Source organism: Salmo salar, chromosome 28 (genome assembly GCF_965601325.2).
Source record: "Salmo salar chromosome 28, fSalSal1, whole genome shotgun sequence".
Taxonomy (NCBI): domain Eukaryota; kingdom Metazoa; phylum Chordata; class Actinopteri; order Salmoniformes; family Salmonidae; genus Salmo; species Salmo salar.
Genome location: NC_138318.1, coordinates 28860251 through 28878968, shown reverse-complemented (window position 1 = coordinate 28878968; position 18718 = coordinate 28860251). Strand labels below are relative to the sequence as shown.

At 40.5% G+C, this 18718-nt stretch overlaps 1 protein-coding gene across 1 annotated transcript in view; it reads right to left on the bottom strand.

Annotated features, from left to right (window-relative positions):
- Positions 1 to 18376, bottom strand: part of LOC106589767 (uncharacterized) — a 77057-nt gene extending 58681 nt beyond the window's left edge. Inside the window, exon 1 of the mRNA XM_014180097.3 lies at positions 18255 to 18376. Within this exon, the coding sequence (XP_014035572.3) occupies positions 18255 to 18351 (97 nt within the window). The 5' untranslated portion in view covers positions 18352 to 18376. The remainder of the gene's footprint in view (positions 1 to 18254) is intronic.
- Between the last annotated feature and the right edge of the window lie 342 nt (positions 18377 to 18718).

Sequence of the window (18718 nt, the reverse complement as noted above, 5' to 3'; positions counted from 1 at the left end):
TAGATTATGTCAGCAGAGTACCAAGCCAGAAATAATCAGACACCCATTTTTCAAGCCAGCATATAATGTCACCAAAACCCAGAAGACAGCTAAATGCAGCACTCACCTTTGATGATCTTCATCAGATGACAACCCTAGGACATTATGTTATACAATACATGCATGTTTTGTTCAATCAAGTTCATATTTATATCAAAAACCAGCTTTTTACATTAGCATGTGACGTTCAGAACTAGCATACCCCCCGCAAACTTCCGGGGAATTCGCTAACATTTTACTAAATTACTCACGATAAACGTTCACAAAAAGCATAACAATTATTTTAAGAATTATAGATACAGACCTCCTCTATGCACTCGATATGTCCGATTTTAAAATAGCTTTTTGGTGAAAGCACATTTTGCAATATTCTAAGTACATAGCCCAGGCATCACGGGCTCGCTATTTAGACACCCGGCAAGTTTAGCACTCACCATAATCATATTTACTATTATAAAAGTTTGATTACCTTTTGTTGTCTTCGTCAGAATACACACCCAGGACTGCTACTTCAATAACAAATGTTGGTTTGGTCCAAAATAATCCATCGTTATATCCGAATAGCGGCGTTTTGTTCGTGCGTTCCAGACACTATCCGAAATAGTAAAGAAGTGTCGCGCGCATGGCGCAATTCGTGACAATAAAATTCTAAGTATTCCATTACCGTACTTCGAAGCATGTCAACCGCTGTTTAAAATCAATTTTTACGACATTTTTCTCGTAGAAAAGCGATAATATTCCGACAGGGAATCTCCTTTTCGGCAAACAGAGGAAAAAATCCCAAAGGGGCGGTCGGGGTCACGCGCATAAGCCAGTGTCCCTTGATCGGCCACTTGAGAAAGGCGATAATGTGTTTCAGCCTGGGGCTGGAATGACGACATTCTGTTTTTTCCCGGGCTCTGAGAGCCTATGGAAGACGTGGGAAGTGTCACGTTAGAGCAGAGATCCTTAGTAAATGATAGAGATGGAAAACAAGTTCAAGAAATGGTCAGACAGGCCACTTCCTGTAAAGGAATCTCTCAGGTTTTGACCTGCCATTTGAGTTCTGTTATACTCACAGACACCATTCAAACAGTTTTAGAAAATTTAGGGTGTTTTCTATCCATATGTAATAAGTATATGCATATTCTAGTTACTGGGTAGGAGTGGTAACCAGATTAAATCGGGTATGTTTTTTATCCAGCCGTGTCAATACTGCCCCCTAGCCCTAACAGGTTAAGCCATTTTGCCACAACTTTGGAAGTATGCTTGGTGTCACTGTACATTCGGAAGACCCATTTGCGAACAAGCTTTAACTTCCTGACTGATGTCTTGAGATGTTGCTTCAATATATCCGCTTTTATGGCGGTTTTGGAGCAGTGGCTTCTTCCTTGCTGAGCGGCCTTTCAGGTTATGTCGATTTAGGACTTGTTTTACTGTGGATATAGATACTTTAGTACCCGTTTCCTCCAGCATCTTCACACGGTCCTTTGCTGTTGTTCTGGGATTGATTTGCACTTTTCGCACCAAGGTACGTTCATCTCTAGGAGACAGAATGCGTCTCCTTCCTGAGCGGTATGACGGCTACGTGGTCCCATGGTGTTTATACTTGCGTACTATTGTTTGTACCGATGAACGTGGTACCTTCAGGCGTTTAGGAGTTGGCTGATTTATTTTGATTTTCCCATGATGTCAAGCAAAGAGGCACTGAGTTTGAAGGTAGGCCTTGAAATACATCCACAGGTACACATCCAATTGACTCAAATTATGTTAATTAGCCTATCAGAAGCTTCTAAAGCCCTGACATTTTCTGGAATTTTCCAAGCTGTTTAAAGGCACAGTCAACTTAGTGTATGTAAATGTCTGACCCACTGGAATTGTGATACAATGAATTATAAATTAAATGATCTGTCTGTAAACAATTGTTGGAAAATTACTTGTGTCATGCACAAAGTAGATGTCCTAACCGACTTGCCAAAACTATAGTTTGCTAACAAGAAATTTGTGTTGTGGTTGAAAGCCTAGTTTTAATGACTCCAACCTAAATGTATGTAAACTTCCGACTTCAACTGTATGTGTGCATGCATGTATGCATGCATGCATGTATGCATGTAGATAAGGATGTTTGAGAGAGTTTCCTGCTGAGTTCACAGGAAAATAAAATCTGACTGATGATACTGGATGGTTATATTTCTGTGAGTGTGCGTGCATGGGTCAGCTTTGTCGTTATTGATGGCTGGATGATGGGGAAGAGTGAAAAGAGATGACGAACTCATCAAAATAAAACAGACTACATCTCTGAAACAATAGCAGCTATAGCAGAACGAGTCACTTCTATTTTAGGTCAATTGATTCAGTAGGCTATGTGAATCAAAATCCTATTGGTAAAAGAAAAATAAGGGACTTTGAGGGCACACTCCCTAGCCTACTTTAAAATCCTGGCAATTTCTAAGCAGTGAAATTAAGGCTCTAAGACCTTACACCACAGTTTGAGCTGGAGAAAACGTAACAACGTCATGCACTGAGGCACGTCTCCCTCTCCAAATGTTAATAGTATGCAAACATTTCATCATCAAGGTACATCCTCTCCTCTCAGTTAGGGGCAGTGTCCCATGCTCCCTCTCTCCCAATCACTGTTCTCTACTCCAGACAGTATAGGGTTATGGCTGACATTTAGTCTCCCCTAAGCAGCCTTCACAGGGAGCAACACAGAGGCGATCTTAATAAAAGCCTAATCGGAGAGCGTCTCTCCTTCAGCGTAGATCACCAGAAAGGAATCAGCTTAACTAAAACAAGTTGCGGTCTGGGGCCGGTCGTCACAACAATAAATCAGTTTAAGGGTATTTTAATGCTTCAAAAGAAGTGCATGTTTATAATATGATGTAAGCTTCAACATATGATCACATGTAGCAGTGAGGCTGATCTTGCACACACACAAACACACAGCACCAGTCAGTGACGTTTAAGATGAGGAAGATATTTTTTTCCCTTCATGAGCATTGTCTTATGTCTATTACAGCATGTTGGATGACTGTCATTCATATTCCATTCACCCAGTTCAATGTAACATCCATAGGTTTAGGCTACTACATGATACTCACATTTTCATGAGGTTGCTACAACCTAGCCTATGAATGAACGTTTACAACGTAGCTGCACACAGGTCTAGAGACAAATTTAAGGTGACAGACATTGGCATTCAATACCGCCTTGCACACTCTTGCCTGCATGTAGCTGATCTACGGTGTAATCATTAGTCCAACAGTTGCAAACGAGAGTTTCTATTGGACAAATTCAGGTATGTTTATCCTCGTTTTGTTCCGTTTGCTTCCGTTTAAGAAAAGTTAACAGAATCGGCGGAATGAATACACCCGATCACACGTAAACACAGTTCACATTCATAACAGCCACGTTGTATTCCTTCTCTTCCCTTGTGGACTTCAAGGCACAACACATCAGCTGTATGTGACCAGCCAAAAAAATCCTTTCCAAGCCAAACCATATCACTGCTACACACAGCCTACATCGATGTCACGATATCAGCTAAAGTAACGTTATTGTCAACATAGCTAATAGAACTAACGCATTATTATAAACTGGGTGGTTTGATCCCTGATTTCTGAAAGCCATGGTAGATCAGACAGTATACCACAGGTATGACAAAACATTTAGTTTTACTGCTCTACTTATGTTGGCAACCTTTGGGGTTTGTGTTATATGGCCAATATACCACGGCCAAGGTCTGTATCCAGGCACTCGGCGTTGGGCATAACTTCAGCCCTTAGCCGTGGTTATTGAACATATATTTCACCTCCTCAGACCTTATTGCTTAAGTAAACCCACTACAATCATGCAGTAACATTAGTGTACAGTCAGTAAACAGTTACACCGACGGGCCTGGCTGCAATAAAATTTGTAATACCAAAAGCTTACTTTGACTTGGAAGAGTTCCAGTGCTGTGTTGGAAAGTCATGGCCAGCAAGCTAACATAGCAATCTGTGTTTGAGCAGGATGTTTAAGTAGGCTACACTAGCTAGTTGCATTTTCTAGCTAAGTAAGTGAAACTGAAAGAAATACAAAATCTCTAATTTCTCTTGCTTCTCCATTTTGGAAGAAATGAATTTGTTAATTGTTTCTCTCTCTCTCTGAGTCAACTACTCACCACATGTTATACACTGCAGTGCTAGCTAGCTGTAGTTTATGCTTTAAGTACTACATTAATTACTTGATCCTTTAATTGGGTGGACAACATGTCAGTCCATGCTGCAAGAGGCTGGAGGCCGTCCTCTGAAAGTTGTCATAATTACTGTGTAAGTCTATGGAAGGGGGTGAGAAACATGAGCCTCCTATGTTTTGTATTGAAGTCAATGTACCCGAGAGGGGGACGGATGCTAGCGGTCGTCCGACTACACCATGGTACTACCCTACAGAGTGCTGTTGAGGTTACTGTAGAGCTTCTTTGCAAAATAGTGTGTTTTAATGAGCTATTTGGTGACGTGATTATATTTAGTAAAGTTATATCTAAAAATCATCCCTTTAATGTTTTACCATTTTAATTATGAAATTCACTGAGGATGGTCCTCCCCTTCCTCTGAGGAGCCTCCACTGCACAGCACAAAGGAAATGCTAGAGCAAGGCTTAATGCATCAGAATCAGAGCAGACTAAAGCCAAGCACACAGGGCTAGCCTATGCTATATTTCTTCAACCCGAAAACATCCTAATTGTGTAGCTAATACACATGTATTTGCCTAAACATTCATATTTATTAGGGATGTCAGACAAAAAAATATTTAAATAAATTGGTTGACAGTATTTTTCTATATACAGACAAACACACCCTATGTGTTTGAATAAAATCCACTACATATGCACTGAGCTTGTCTGATGCTTTAAGCACACTATTTGATTAAATAATTAAGACTAGGGTTGCAAAGGGTCGGAAACTTTTCTGTAAATTTCCTGAATTCAAAAAAGTTAGCTTATAACAGTGACATATTTTTTGTGGGATACACAAGGCAATTCTAGGTCTTGTGGCATATTTTGGTTACACTATCCCCAATTCAATGGAATTGCAACCCTCTGCATGCACAGTGCACTCTTCCGTCACATGTACAGCTGATTCTCAAGATCTTGCATACTAATGAGATGCTATAGAGCCCACACTAATACACTGTCTGAGCCAAGGACTACATGCTTTATGGTAAGTTTTGATTACAATACTGGGTGGGGTGAATATGACATGTTTTGTTAACTAGTAAATAGCAGCCTGTGTGTGTTTAAATCATTTCTAACAATTTCTGCTAGTTAGTTTTAGCTACAATGTGGGTTTTAGCTTGCTTGAGCCTGTGAACTGAGGAGTGTTAATTCATCTGTTTCCATACATGTTTAATTTCAAAAGCACTTCTTACAAAGGAGTTGTTCAATCTATCTGTACATGGAATTGTATATTTGGCCTTTTTTTCAAATTCTTTTCTAATCTTTACAGGAAAATGACAGACATTTCACTGCAGCTAATGTAGAAGGGAAAGCTGTGTATATTTGCAAATATTGAGAAAAATCATATGTGAAGAATGCAACACAGATGCAGAATCATTTGGCCAAGTGCATACAGTTCCCTCAGCGCTCACAAGCAACCTCTGACAAAAGTCCCTCTACTTCTATTCGAGGTGAGAATGATGAAACAGACACATTAACGATAGCAACAGCTCATGGTCCTCCTGGAATCAGAAGTTTTTTTGACTCAATGGAGGAACGTAGTCAGAGAAATGTTGATGAATGTCTTGCTCGAGCTGTGTATGCAACTGGTTCACCTCTGATGCTCACAGGAAATGTGTATTGGAAGAGATTTCTGAATGTTCTTCACACAGCATACACCCCTCCAACCAGACATGCTTTATCTACTCATTTGCTGGATGCAGAGTTCAAGTGAAGGTCAAGCAAATCAGAAAGTAGACTATTGCAATCATCCGATTGGTGGTCGAACGGTCATGGGCAAGGAATAATTAACTATATCATCTCCACCCCTCCAGCAGTATTCTACAAGAGCACAGACACAAGGGACAACAGACACACCGGTCTCTACATTGCAGATGAGCTGAAGGCAGTCAATGACCTTGGACCACAGAAGGTATTTGCACTAGTGACAGAATGCTGCGAACATGAAGGCTGCTTGGTCTAAAGTGGAGGAGTCCTACCCTCATATCACACCCATTGGCTGTGCTGCTCATGCACTGAATCTGCTCCTCAAGGACATCATGGCAATGAAAACACTCTACAAGAGAGCCAAGGGAATGGTTAGGTTCTTCTCACCAAGCAAAGTGAGAAGAATAAGAGCACCACATTGAAGCTGCCCAGCAATAACCCTTGGGGTGGTGTCATCATCATGTTTGACAGTCTTCTGGAGGGGAAGGAGTCTCTCCAAGGAATGGCCATATCACAGTCCGCTGATATGGACAGCCCCATCAAGGGGATCCTCCTAGATGATGTATTTTGGGAGAGAGTGGTAAGCAGCCTGAAACCTATAGCAGTAGACATTGCATGGATTGAGGGAGACAATGCCATCCTGTCTGATGTTCAGACTCTGCTTTCAGATGTAATATAATAAATTCGTACTGCCCTGCCCACTTCACTGTTGCTCCAAGCAGAGGAAACTGCAGTTCTGAAATGCATCAAAAAGCGTGAAGACTTGTGCCTGATGCCCATACACGCCGCAGCGTACATGTTGGACCCCAAGTATGCTGACAAGAGCATCCTGTCTGGTGCAGAGATCAACAAGGCCTATGGCGTCATCACTATCATGTCTCGCCATCTTGGCCTGGATGAGGGAAAGGTTATTGGCAGTCTGGCGAAGTACACTTCCAAGCAAGGGCTTTGGGAAGGAGATGCAATATGGCAGTCGTGCCAACATATCTCATCAGCCACCTGGTGGAAGGGACTTTGTGGATCTGAGGGTCTTTCCCCTGTTGCCTCCATCCTCCAAATCCCACCAACATCAGCCGCCTCAGAGCGCAACTGGTCCTTGTTTGGGAACACACACCAAAGCACGCAACAGGCTGACCAATACAAGGGGTGAAAAATGTGTGGCCATCCGGGCAAATTTGAGGCTTTTTGAGCCTGACAACGAGCCATCCTCAACAGGGTTGGAAAGTGACAGTGAAGTTGAGGCCTCAGAGTCTGATGTTCAAGAGGTGGACATTGAGGAGGTCCAGGGAGAAGACATGGAAGCCTGAGAGGAAGACAACCAAAGCCTTAGTCTAGAAACTATCATTTTACAGATGTATGTTGAAAACATTTTTGGGAGATGCAATGGATCATTCAATATTCCCTTTCTTTTGTTGTTCAATGAAATCATCCCATGTGAAGAGCAAAATCAATTAAAGTTCAATTTGTAACTAAATTGTTAGTTTTTTTTCGATTGGAAGGATTTAATCAATTTGCAATTATGCCTACTTATGATAAGGTAAAAGGTTTGTCTCCATATGATATAGTAAATATATCCAATGCAAAAAATATCTACATTTAAATTGTATTCATACATTTCCGTTAATTCCGATAAATTCCCACCTCTGAATATTTCGAAAAATGTGCAACCCTAATTAATACACGGTCAATGAGCCCGATGGTCACAAAATAAATGACAGGGAGTTCCTGTGTGGCAAGCGCACATTGTCTCGCTCTCCACCCTACTGCAGCAAAAAAGCACCACAGCAAAGCAAGTGTTTGTTGCGCTGTCCGTGCTGAAGCTACAACTTACTTTCTGGTAACAGAACTTTTCAACCAAACCAGTAAGAAACTATATGACTGAAATTCCAAATGTGTTTAGGAAAAACATTCCCCTCAACCCTTTCTCTTTACATGAAAAATAAGCATCAATAAATTGGTTATAACAAACTCCGATCACAGTAATGTCGACAGCAAAATGGATGCAGAGGGCATGAAAAATAAACTTGAAAACAGGCAAATGTTTACTGGTTGCTCAGGCGGGAAAGGGGAAATCAGATCTGTGGAAGACATTTGACTTAGTTGTAGAAACTACTGGAGATCAAGATAAAGGAGGGTATATGAGCAAGCGTTGCATGAGTATTATTGTGTGCCAAACAGTTACTGTTAAATTACAATATTCTTTTTTCTGACCATTTGGAACCGTAAACAACTCTCAATAAATAAGTGTAATCTGAGATTAATGAGATTAAAAACAGTGAAATGCATTTGTCAATTCTGGTTTATTTACTGTTTAGTCTAAATATTAAAAGTTCCCTTTAAAATTAAATAACAAAACTAAAATGCTTGATTGCATTTCACATCATGCATGTCTTGTATGCTGTGTGATTGATTTCATTCATTCATGCTATGTAGAAATATATCTCAATATAGAAATATAGGCCTAAGTTAGGGTATTAAGACTAAACAGGATGCGCTCCTAGTCCTGTAGCTGGATGGTGGTTACACAAGGTTTCTATACTAAGCCTACTAATGACATTATTATAATGATGATCATCATAATAACAAAAATAAGATCAAGAAAAAGGAGGGTATAGGAGCGAGAGTTGTGTGCATATTATTTGTGACAAACAGGTGCTGTTAGATTACACAAAATCAGTAGGTATTAAACAAACAGGCAACAGAAGCAGGATGTCTTATTTCTGTAGATATATGGAGGATTTATAAAGCCAGGCACATTTAACAGTTGGGCTATTGATTATAGACCCAATTAAGTTGGGGTTTTCCGCTCTCCTCAATTTTCTTAGACAATAAGGCAAGGGTTGGTTCGTCGTCTCTGCTGCCTCCACCGCATTGTTCTCAATCCCAATATGCTGCTTAACTTTGCTATTATGCACATAGCAACATAGGAAAAGGTTTAAATTCTACAGCGCACTGAAGACTATATTTCAGAACCGCGGACAGAATCCAAAGTGGGAGAAAGTGCATGTTATAAAATAATCATTTATTACTGTTGCAGCATTATTTTTACATAATATAATCATATACAATTTAAGTATCACATCTTAGAGTGGACTGTGCCATCCCCGTGGCCTCCACAATGGATTACACCACTAAGACAGGCGCCAATCAGACAGCTGTCTTGTGCACCAAAGAAAAAGAAAAAAAAATGTGCGATTGCTCGACTAAAGAAATCTCGGTCGACTAACAGCCTATTGACCAAACCATTGACCAGTCGACTAAATGGGGTCAGCCAAATTCTACAGGACATTCAACATATCGTCTAGGGTGCTGTCCTGTAGAGATGGAACAATAGGTGTCAAAATCTGTGTCGTTAACTATGCGCCGTAATGTGTCAGTAACAGTATTGAAAATGGCAAGGTTTACAGCATTCTGGGACGGGAAACAAATACACGCTCAACTAATCCATCCTAAACCTATCGTGACCGAACAGTCCAATGGTGTAATTCTGCTCTTAAAATAACAACCTACAGAGACTAAAGCCTACGCACGCACATATGTACGTCTCTAGGTAAAACCAATTAGAAGGCCATGTGATAAAGTATGTTGGTGTTTTGGTGCATCTCTCTGGAAAGACTACCTGACTGACCTATGGCATAGTCTACGGTCGTTACAATGAGGCTATGCACCAAATCAAGATTATTATTCTACCAATTAGAAGGCATGGTTTTATCTATGCTTGGAAAGAAATCATCAATTTAATCCCAAACATAGATGTGCTAAATAAAGGGGTCTCCAACAATTTCTTGCCCAGGGACCCCTCCCTGGAAAACCGGTGACCAACAACGTACATTAGAAAATTGTTTCCACATCAAGGCTTGACTTTTTTTTGGCCACTTGTCTTTTGGACAAGTAGGTCAGATTTTGACAAATGCTCAACTCACTTGTGTAAAAAAAAAAAAAAAAAGATTCATTTTTACATCATTGTTGGCTGATGCAAGGAACCACTTTACAAAATAAAAGCCTGTCTCAAAATACAACACTGCCCCTTTAAAGCTCTCCTGGAGGATGGTTGGCCACCCTTCCTAGCCTATAAAATATTGCAACATTACAATTACAACCAAATACTTGGTCTTTATAAAGTAATTCCCTCCAGGGCTCAAAATTAGTGTTGTCCCGTTGTCTCTTCGTCCCTGGGAAGATCATTTTTATTATGTCTATGGTTCAAAACAGACTCGGTCAGTTCTGGGACTATCCTGCTTACCTTCAAATGTTGATATAGTTGTATTTCTTCATATTATAAGAGCAACAATGCGCAAATGCCTGTTAATGCAAAATGTTCCATAATGCAATAAAGTGGGAAAAGCACTGCACTTTTGTGACCAATATGAAAATATCCATTAGAAATGAAGAAAAAGATGCATCAACTATCATGGGTTACTAATTATGACTATGATTACACCTTTGGCTGCTGGACAATGAAATAATATTAGTTTGAAAACCAATAGAATGAGAAAAATGCTGGTTTCAATGACATTAAGTGTTTAAAATAATTCCCTCAACATTTATGGTTGTATTTTGGCTACGCTACTTTGAAACAAGGTAAGACATACTTCATATAATGACAAAATGTCCAGGTTTTAAACAATTACGCTCATGGTTAAATCATTTCAAAATCTTGAGCGCCTCTGCTCAGATTCAAGGTGGGTGTTGTGCGGCGCGCATCAGGCACTGTACTTCACTCAAGTCTTGTAACCATTTGACCTCGACAAGCCATGCCTTGAGTATATCGACAGAATCAAGCCTTTGGAAATTAATTACCCTTCATTATAATTTGTCAAACATGGCTGGCATTTAGCCTATATTTTGTAATTAAGTCTCCTTAAAGTTTGGCTACATTTTCTGGCGCCTCCCTCATGTCAGCATCGGTTTGGACATGAGGCTGTATCCAATATGCATATAACATACAATTTAAAAAGACTACATGTGAAAGTGTATTTATTTTCATGAAATGTATTTGAATAATATTCCAGTGTTGGCTTCTGATCAGAGTAATTGTTTGATATTGTGATGTCCAACATCTTGATGAACAATCAGGCCTTAATATCCATGTACTCTTATAATCTCCACTAGGCACAGGCAGAAGAGGACTGGCCACCCCTCAGAGCCTGGTTCCTCTCTAAGTTTCTTCCTAGGGAGTTTTTGCCTAGCCACACGCTTCTACATCTGCATTAGAGGTCGACCGATTATGATTTTTCAACGCTGATACCGATAATTGGAGGACCAAAAAAAGCCGATACCGATTAAATCAGGGGGGGGGGGGGGGGGGGGGGGGAGTTTGTAATAATGACAATTACAACAATACTGAATGAACACTTAATTTAACTTAATATATCAATCAAATCAATTTAGCCTCAAATAAATAATGAAACATGTTCAATTTGGTTTAAATAATGCAAAAACTAAGTGTTGGAGAAGAAAGTAAAAGTGTAATATGTGCCATGTAAAAAAGCTAACGTTTAAGTTCCTTGCTCAGAACATGAGAACATATGAAAGCTGGTGGTTACTTTTAACACGAGTCTTCAATATTCCCAGGTAAGAAGGTTTAGGTTATTGTAGGAATTATAGGACTATTTCTCTCTGTATTTCATATACCTTTGACTATTGGATGTCCTTATAGGCACTTTAGTATTGCCAGTGTAACAGTATAGCTTCCGTCCCTCTCCTCGCTCCTACCTGGGATCGAACCAGGAACACATCGGCAACAGCCACCCTCGAAGCATCATTACCCATCGCTCCACAAAAGCCGCGGCCCTTGCAGAGCAAGGGGAACAACTACTCCAAGTCTCAGATCGAGTGACGTTTGAAACGCTTTTAGCACGCACCCCGCTAACTAGCTAGCCATTTCACATTGGATACACCAGCCTAATCTCAGGAGTTGATAGGCTTGAAGTCATAAACAGCGCAATGCTTGAAGCATTGCGAAGAGCTGCTGGCTAACGCACGAAAGTGCTGTTTGAATAAATGCTTACGAGCGTACTGCTGCCTACCACCGCTCAGTCAGACTGTTCTATCAAATAGACTTAATTATAACATAGTAACACACAGAAATACGAGCCTGAGATCATTAATATGGTCAAATCCGGAAACTATCATATCGAAAAAAAAACATTTATTCTTTAACCTGTTGGGTCTAGGGGGCAGCATTTGCACGTCTGGATAAAAAAAATGTACCCGATTTAATCTGGTTACTAATCCTACCCAGTAACTAGAATATGCATATACTTATTATATATGGATAGAAAACACTCTAAAGTTTCCAAAACTGTTTGAATGGTGTCTGTGAGTATAACAGAACTCATTTGGCAGGCAAAACCCTGAGACATTTTCTGACAGGAAGTGGATACCTGATGTGTTGTATTGAGTTTAAACCTCTCCCATTGAAAAACACAGGGGTTTAGGAATATTTTGGCACTTCCTATTGCTTCCACTAGATGTCACCAGCCTTTACAAAGTGTTTTGAGTCTTCTGGAGGGAGATCTGACCGAACAAGAGCCATGGAACGGTGATGTCCCATTAGACACCTGGCGCGCTACTTCATGTTGGGTACCCTCGTTCCAATACGTTATAAAAGGCTATGCATTCGTCCACCTTGAATATTATTCATGTTCTGGTTAAAAAAGGCCCTAATGATTTATGCTATACAACGTTTGACATGTTTGAACGAACGGAAATATATTTTTTCCCCTCGTTCATGACGAGAAGTCCGGCTGGCTTACATCATGTGCTAACGAGACGGAGATTTTTGGACATAAATGATGAGCTTTTTTGAACAAAACTACATTCGTTATGGACCTGTGATACCTGGAAGTGACATCTGATGAAGAGAATCAAAGGTAATGGATTATTTACATAGTATTTTCGATTTTAGATCTCCCCAACATGACGTCTAGTCTGTATCGCAACGCGTATTTTTCTGGGCACAGTGCTCAGATTATTGCAAAGTGTGATTTCCCAGTAAGGTTATTTTTAAATCTGGCAAGTTGATTGCGTTCAAAAGATGTAAATCTATAATTCTTTAAATGACAATATAATATTTTACCAATGTTTTCTAATTTTAATTATTTAATTTCTGACGCTGACTTGACTGCCGGTTATTGGAGGGAAACGATTTCCTCAACATCAATGCCATAGTAAAACGCTGTTTTTGTATATAAATATGAACTTGATAGAACTAAAAATGCATGCATTGTCTAACATAATGTCCTAGGAGTGTCATCTGATGGAGATTGTAAAAGGTTAGTGTATCATTTTAGCTGGTTTTATGGTTTTGGTGACCCTGTCTTTGACTTGACAAAACATTACACACAACTCTTGTAAATGTACTGTCCTAACATACTCTAAATTTATGCTTTCGCCGTAAAACCTTTTTGAAATCGTAAAACGTGGTTAGATTAAGGAGATGTTTATCTTTCAAATGGTGTAACATAGTTGTATTTTTGAAAAATTTGAATTTTGACATTTATTTGGATTCAAATTTGCCGCTCTTGAAATGCACCTGCTGTTGATGGAGTGCACCACAGGTGGCACGCTAGCGTCCCACCTAGCCCCAAGAGGTTAAGTGAAATACGGAACCGGTCTATATTTTATCTAACGGGTGGCATCCATAAGTCTAAATATTCCTGTTACATTGCACAACCTTCAACGTCATGTCATAATTACGTAAAATTCTGGCAAATTAGTTCACAACGAGCCAGGCGGCCCAAACTGTTGCATATACCCGACTCTGCGTGCAATGAACGCAAGAGAAGTGACAATTTCCCTAGTTTAATATTGCCTGCTAACATTAATTTCTTTTAACTAAATACGCAGGTTTAAAAATATATATTTGTGTATTAATTTTAATAAAGGCATTGATGTTTATGGTTAGGTACAGTTGTGCAAATGCGCTTTTGTTAAATCATGCCCCGTTTGGCGAATTTGGCTGTCTTTGTTAGGAAGAAATAGTCTTCACAGTTCGCAACGAGCCAGGCGGCCCAAACTGCTGCAGATACCCTGACTCTGTTGCACAGAACGCAAGAGAAGTGACACAATTTCGCCTAGTTAAAAGAAATTCATGTTAGCAGGCAATATTAACAGAATATGCAAGTTTAAAAATATATACTTGTGTATTGATTTTAAGAAAGGTGTTGATGTTTACGGTTAGGTAGACATTGGTGCAACGACAGTGCTATTTTCACGAATGTGCTTGTTAAATCACCCGTTTGGCAAAGTAGGCTGTGATTCAATGATAAATTAACACCGCACCGATTACCGATTGTTATGAAAACTTGTAAAAATCGGCCATTACGATTAATCGGTCGACCTCTAATCTGCATTGCTTGATGTTTAGGCTGGGTTTCTGTAAAGCACTTTGTGGCATCTGCTAATGTAAAAAGGGCTTTACAAATACATGTAATTTGATTTGAAATGTATATTCTTGTCCAACATGTTTTTTTTTTTACTTGTCCCAGACAAGCATTAATGTTGAGCCCTGCACACGCCTTGTCTTATCATCAGGAGAATGATGGCAAGAAGTAATCAACATTGGGGCGGCAGGTAGCCTAGTGGTTAGAGTGTTGGACTAGTAACCGAAAGGTTGCAAGATCGAATCCCCGAGCTGACAAAGTACAAATCTGTTGTTCTGCCCCTGAACAAGGCAGTTAGCCTACTGGAGAACAGTGGGTTGTCATTGTAAAGAAGAATTTGTTCTAAACTGACTTGTCTAGTTAAATAAAGGTAAAAAAAAAAAAAAAACACTTAAAAATGAATAGATTTGTGAGATGGCGTCATTATTTGGATGAGGAAGTGTAAACTCGAACATAGCCTATTAGCTAGAAAACGCCATGTGCTGTCAAACACAAAAATGTTCAAGTCAAGAAAGCTTACCAGCAGCCAGAGGCACTTGCCAAACTGACAGCTAATTCACATTTGCTTTTTCAAAGTCTGTCAGATACTCCAGTGAGTCACTTTTTTTTCTAAATATATTTTTGCAGATCCCTAGAGGAAATCATACAAAGCAGCCCAACAAAGTACAATGTAGGCTACCTGTGAAGAGATGAAATAGAATGGTTATAATAAGAATGATTGGTGGGTAAGGGGGGGATTCTGCCTTCCATTAAGAAAATGCTTTAGCAGGCATGTGTGCTGAAGGCTTTGTCTGTTCTTTCACAGAGAAATGGCTTCTTATGTAGGCCTAGTTATAGTGGCAATTCTTTAGAATTCTGCCAATCGAGCTTGGCTACATAACTATGGCTGAAGTACTGATATAAGCAGTGTATTCAAGGCATGAAGATGAAAACGCACCGTCTACACGGTTTATAACTATGTTGTCAACTATAATCTACTGTCAAATGGAACACATTTTCACTAATGTAAATATGTAGAGCCTGTGCACTGTTTGTCTAAGCACATCCCTCTAATAACACAGGCCCGGGCCACACCAATGGCTCCTGTAGAAAATAAACAGTGTCATTAGGAAGGAACTACGCTAGCCTGCCTCTCAGAACAGGCTCACAGAAGCACATCCACTAAATGTTTCTAACCGCCAGCCATGACTTTGTTTGGAGACGCCACAGTGTTTCCCCTACTATTATTTAGGCGGGGTGGGGTCCTCCACCTAGCCCTGAAGCCCCTAGCCATAATACAGTCCTCTTCAAAAGGGAATCCTAAAGAATTAGGACTAGCCATGGCTTCAGCTGAAAGCTACATGGTGGTACTACGAGACTGTTGCTTTGAGGAAACCTTTCGACCATGTCTGTAACAAGGAAAGACTAAATAAGCACTGCACAATAACCCAGAACCCTCAAAATTACCACAGAGATATGGAACTGGGCTACAACCCAATACTGGTGGGATTTTAGAGCTAGGCTACCTGCCTCGACCACCACAGCTCTGGGGCGGTGCAGTGAAGTGTGATCTGAACTAGCCTAACAGTACCACATCTAGCCTAATTCACAGCCATTTGTTACCCCGCTCCCAGCACTGAAATAAGTCAGTTCAGTTCCCATCTGAAATTGGTATGACCCCCTCCAAAATCGACTTTTTCTCCACCATAGAATCTGTATTGGACTTTCAAGTTTCATTGGCATTCATGGTTCTTGTTAAGACTATTCCAAACCATTTGGAATGCAAAACATTGCCAAAACAAGACAGAGGATTAACGTCAGGTGAAGACGCACGTTTGCATACGGAGGCTGGTGGACACAGACAGATAGAACAGCAGAAACTATTGGACAAGCACTCTCCTCTCCATTACTTTAGTGTTCACATGAAAACACACAACAAGGAACAAACTGTCAATTTCAGTTTGAGCAGGGCGGTGGTGTTACTCTCATCCCTCCACCAAAAACCTTGTGTTGTCTTGACATTAGGTAATAATAGGAGATGTTATGATGTTTGCTCCCCAGGCCTCCATACTGTAGCATAGCAGCAGGGGAACAGGAAAGTTTTGGGTCAAGGATGGAAGGCTGACCATAGGGGCTGACTTGGCCTGGAGCAATGGACAGCAAGAATGACCTTTGTTTTGGTTTCTCTTTCACCCCCTCCCCCCCTTTTCACTGCAATAAAGATGCACTACGCAGAAATCGCTCCGCCATTTTATGGTTGCTAAAAATCAGAATAGGTCACCTCATTTTAGTTTGTGTGACAAAACAAGCAAGTACAGTGTAGAGAATCATTGTACCATCTAAACTGCTGTGAAATATATTTTCCATCAGCTGAAAATACAACATTTTTGGTTGTGTACAGAACGTAAAAAAATAAATAAACTAAACTTAACAGGAAGCATAGAAATAGTGCACATAAAAACAGACCTACCGCTTCTTAGACTTCATTTGAATGAGAAATAAATATTAGTTATAGATCTGTCAATGTGAATTTGGACAGGTCGCCCAAAAAGTTATATATTGCAGCTTTAAGTAGACAACGGAGATCTGGGTCGTCTTCAGTAAGCATGTGACGAAACGGGGGTAAATGGGTGTTTTTTTTCTATGGAAGCGGTAACCTACCAAAGCATTTCCCCCCCAAAGCATTACATAATAAAAGCTGCACATTTTATTATGTTCAAAATATTTTATCCCGTTTCATGCATGCTCAACTCAAGCTTGGCCAAATGCACTGTACAAGAACAGCAGAGTGTGAAACAAAACAAACACCAAAAAAAAACACATTTGACCCACTTCCCAAGTAGATGTACAAATTGTTGCAATTCCTTGGCCAGTATGTTTAACTCCTTCTGTAAGAAGGTGAGTGTCACTGAGAATTGGGACTGGTTATTTCCACAGAACCAACACACACACACACACACACACACACACACACACACACACACACACACACACACACACACACACACACACACACACACACACACACACACACACACTTACTTTAGGGAATTCTAATAGGAACCTGGGGTGTAATCATTAGTCCAAACAAGTAAAACAAGTTTATTTTGGACAAATGCAGGCCCCTCCCAGTTTCCTTCCATTTGCTAATGTTAAAGAAACGTTTTGCAATAGAATCTGCATAATGAATACACCCCAGATTAGTAGGTAATTACAGGTTAGGTTGATGCAATGCCAAAAAAAACTAATCCCACTTCTTGGCGCAAGAACACACTGATCCATAGGTGTTGCAAGTCAGTTTCAGACTAGCGGAGTAGAATGCACATAATGTTGACAAACATTGCAGGAAATAAGAATTTAGCGTAGCCAAAAAGTGCTTGCCTGACTAGCTTTGTTTTCAAGGAGCAAATTCCACCCTATCAGAGGGTCGAACCTTACTTCCTCATCGTAGCAATGCGCGCTACCGAAAGCTGATTTGGAAGAAGCTCGTTGACCCGAGCATCGCCCTCCCCCAACCAAAATACAGTCAAATAACGCGGGAGCGCGCAGCTCAATGAAACGGAGTCTGCGCTCATTGGTCGAGGCATCATTCCTGCTCGGTTTGACACTCCCTCTACAACTAACAGTGCCCTTTAAACAAATTATAAACTACAGATAAAACCACAAATACACAGATAACAGATAGATACAAATGCATTAATAAATAGTAAACGTATAATACAGAGAGCCGTGTAATTACATACCGATGTAAACAATATTACATTGCGCTCAACAGTGACTGTCGAGAGGAAATAGAACAGTTGAAGACAAAAAAAGTCGCTCTGTGTTGCCCCTGATGGTCACAGCCCGAATTTGAGCAACGTAGATAGCGAAGAATTGAACAATTACAGAAATTGGTACCTGAAAACCCGCCTGTCCCTTCGGCGTGCATTTCTGAACATCCTTACCTACACAATGGATGAGTTTGTGCCGCCACGAATCAAGATCCTGCCGAAAGCCTCGCCTCTCGATCGTACATTGCTGCCTCTTGCACAGACTCGCCATTTTCTACCGAGCCCTCTCGGGAACGCGCGCGTTGGCAGAGAGGAAGCGCTAAGATTAAGATGAGCGCGCACGCAATGAAGAATAGGCGCTCTGCCGAGTGCGCACTAAACTGCTGTCAAAGCTCAGTTGCGATGTCACACCCTACAAGTTCACATCTATTTAAAAAAATATATATTTAACCTTTATTTGACTAGGCAAGTCAGTTAAAAATTCCTATTTAGAATGACGGCCTACCCTGGCCAAACCCTAACCCGGACACTGGGCCAATTGTGCGCCGCCCTATGGGACTCCCAATCATGGCCGGTTGTGATACAACCTGGAATCGAACCAGGGTCTGTAGTGCCTTAGACCGCTGCGCCACACGAGA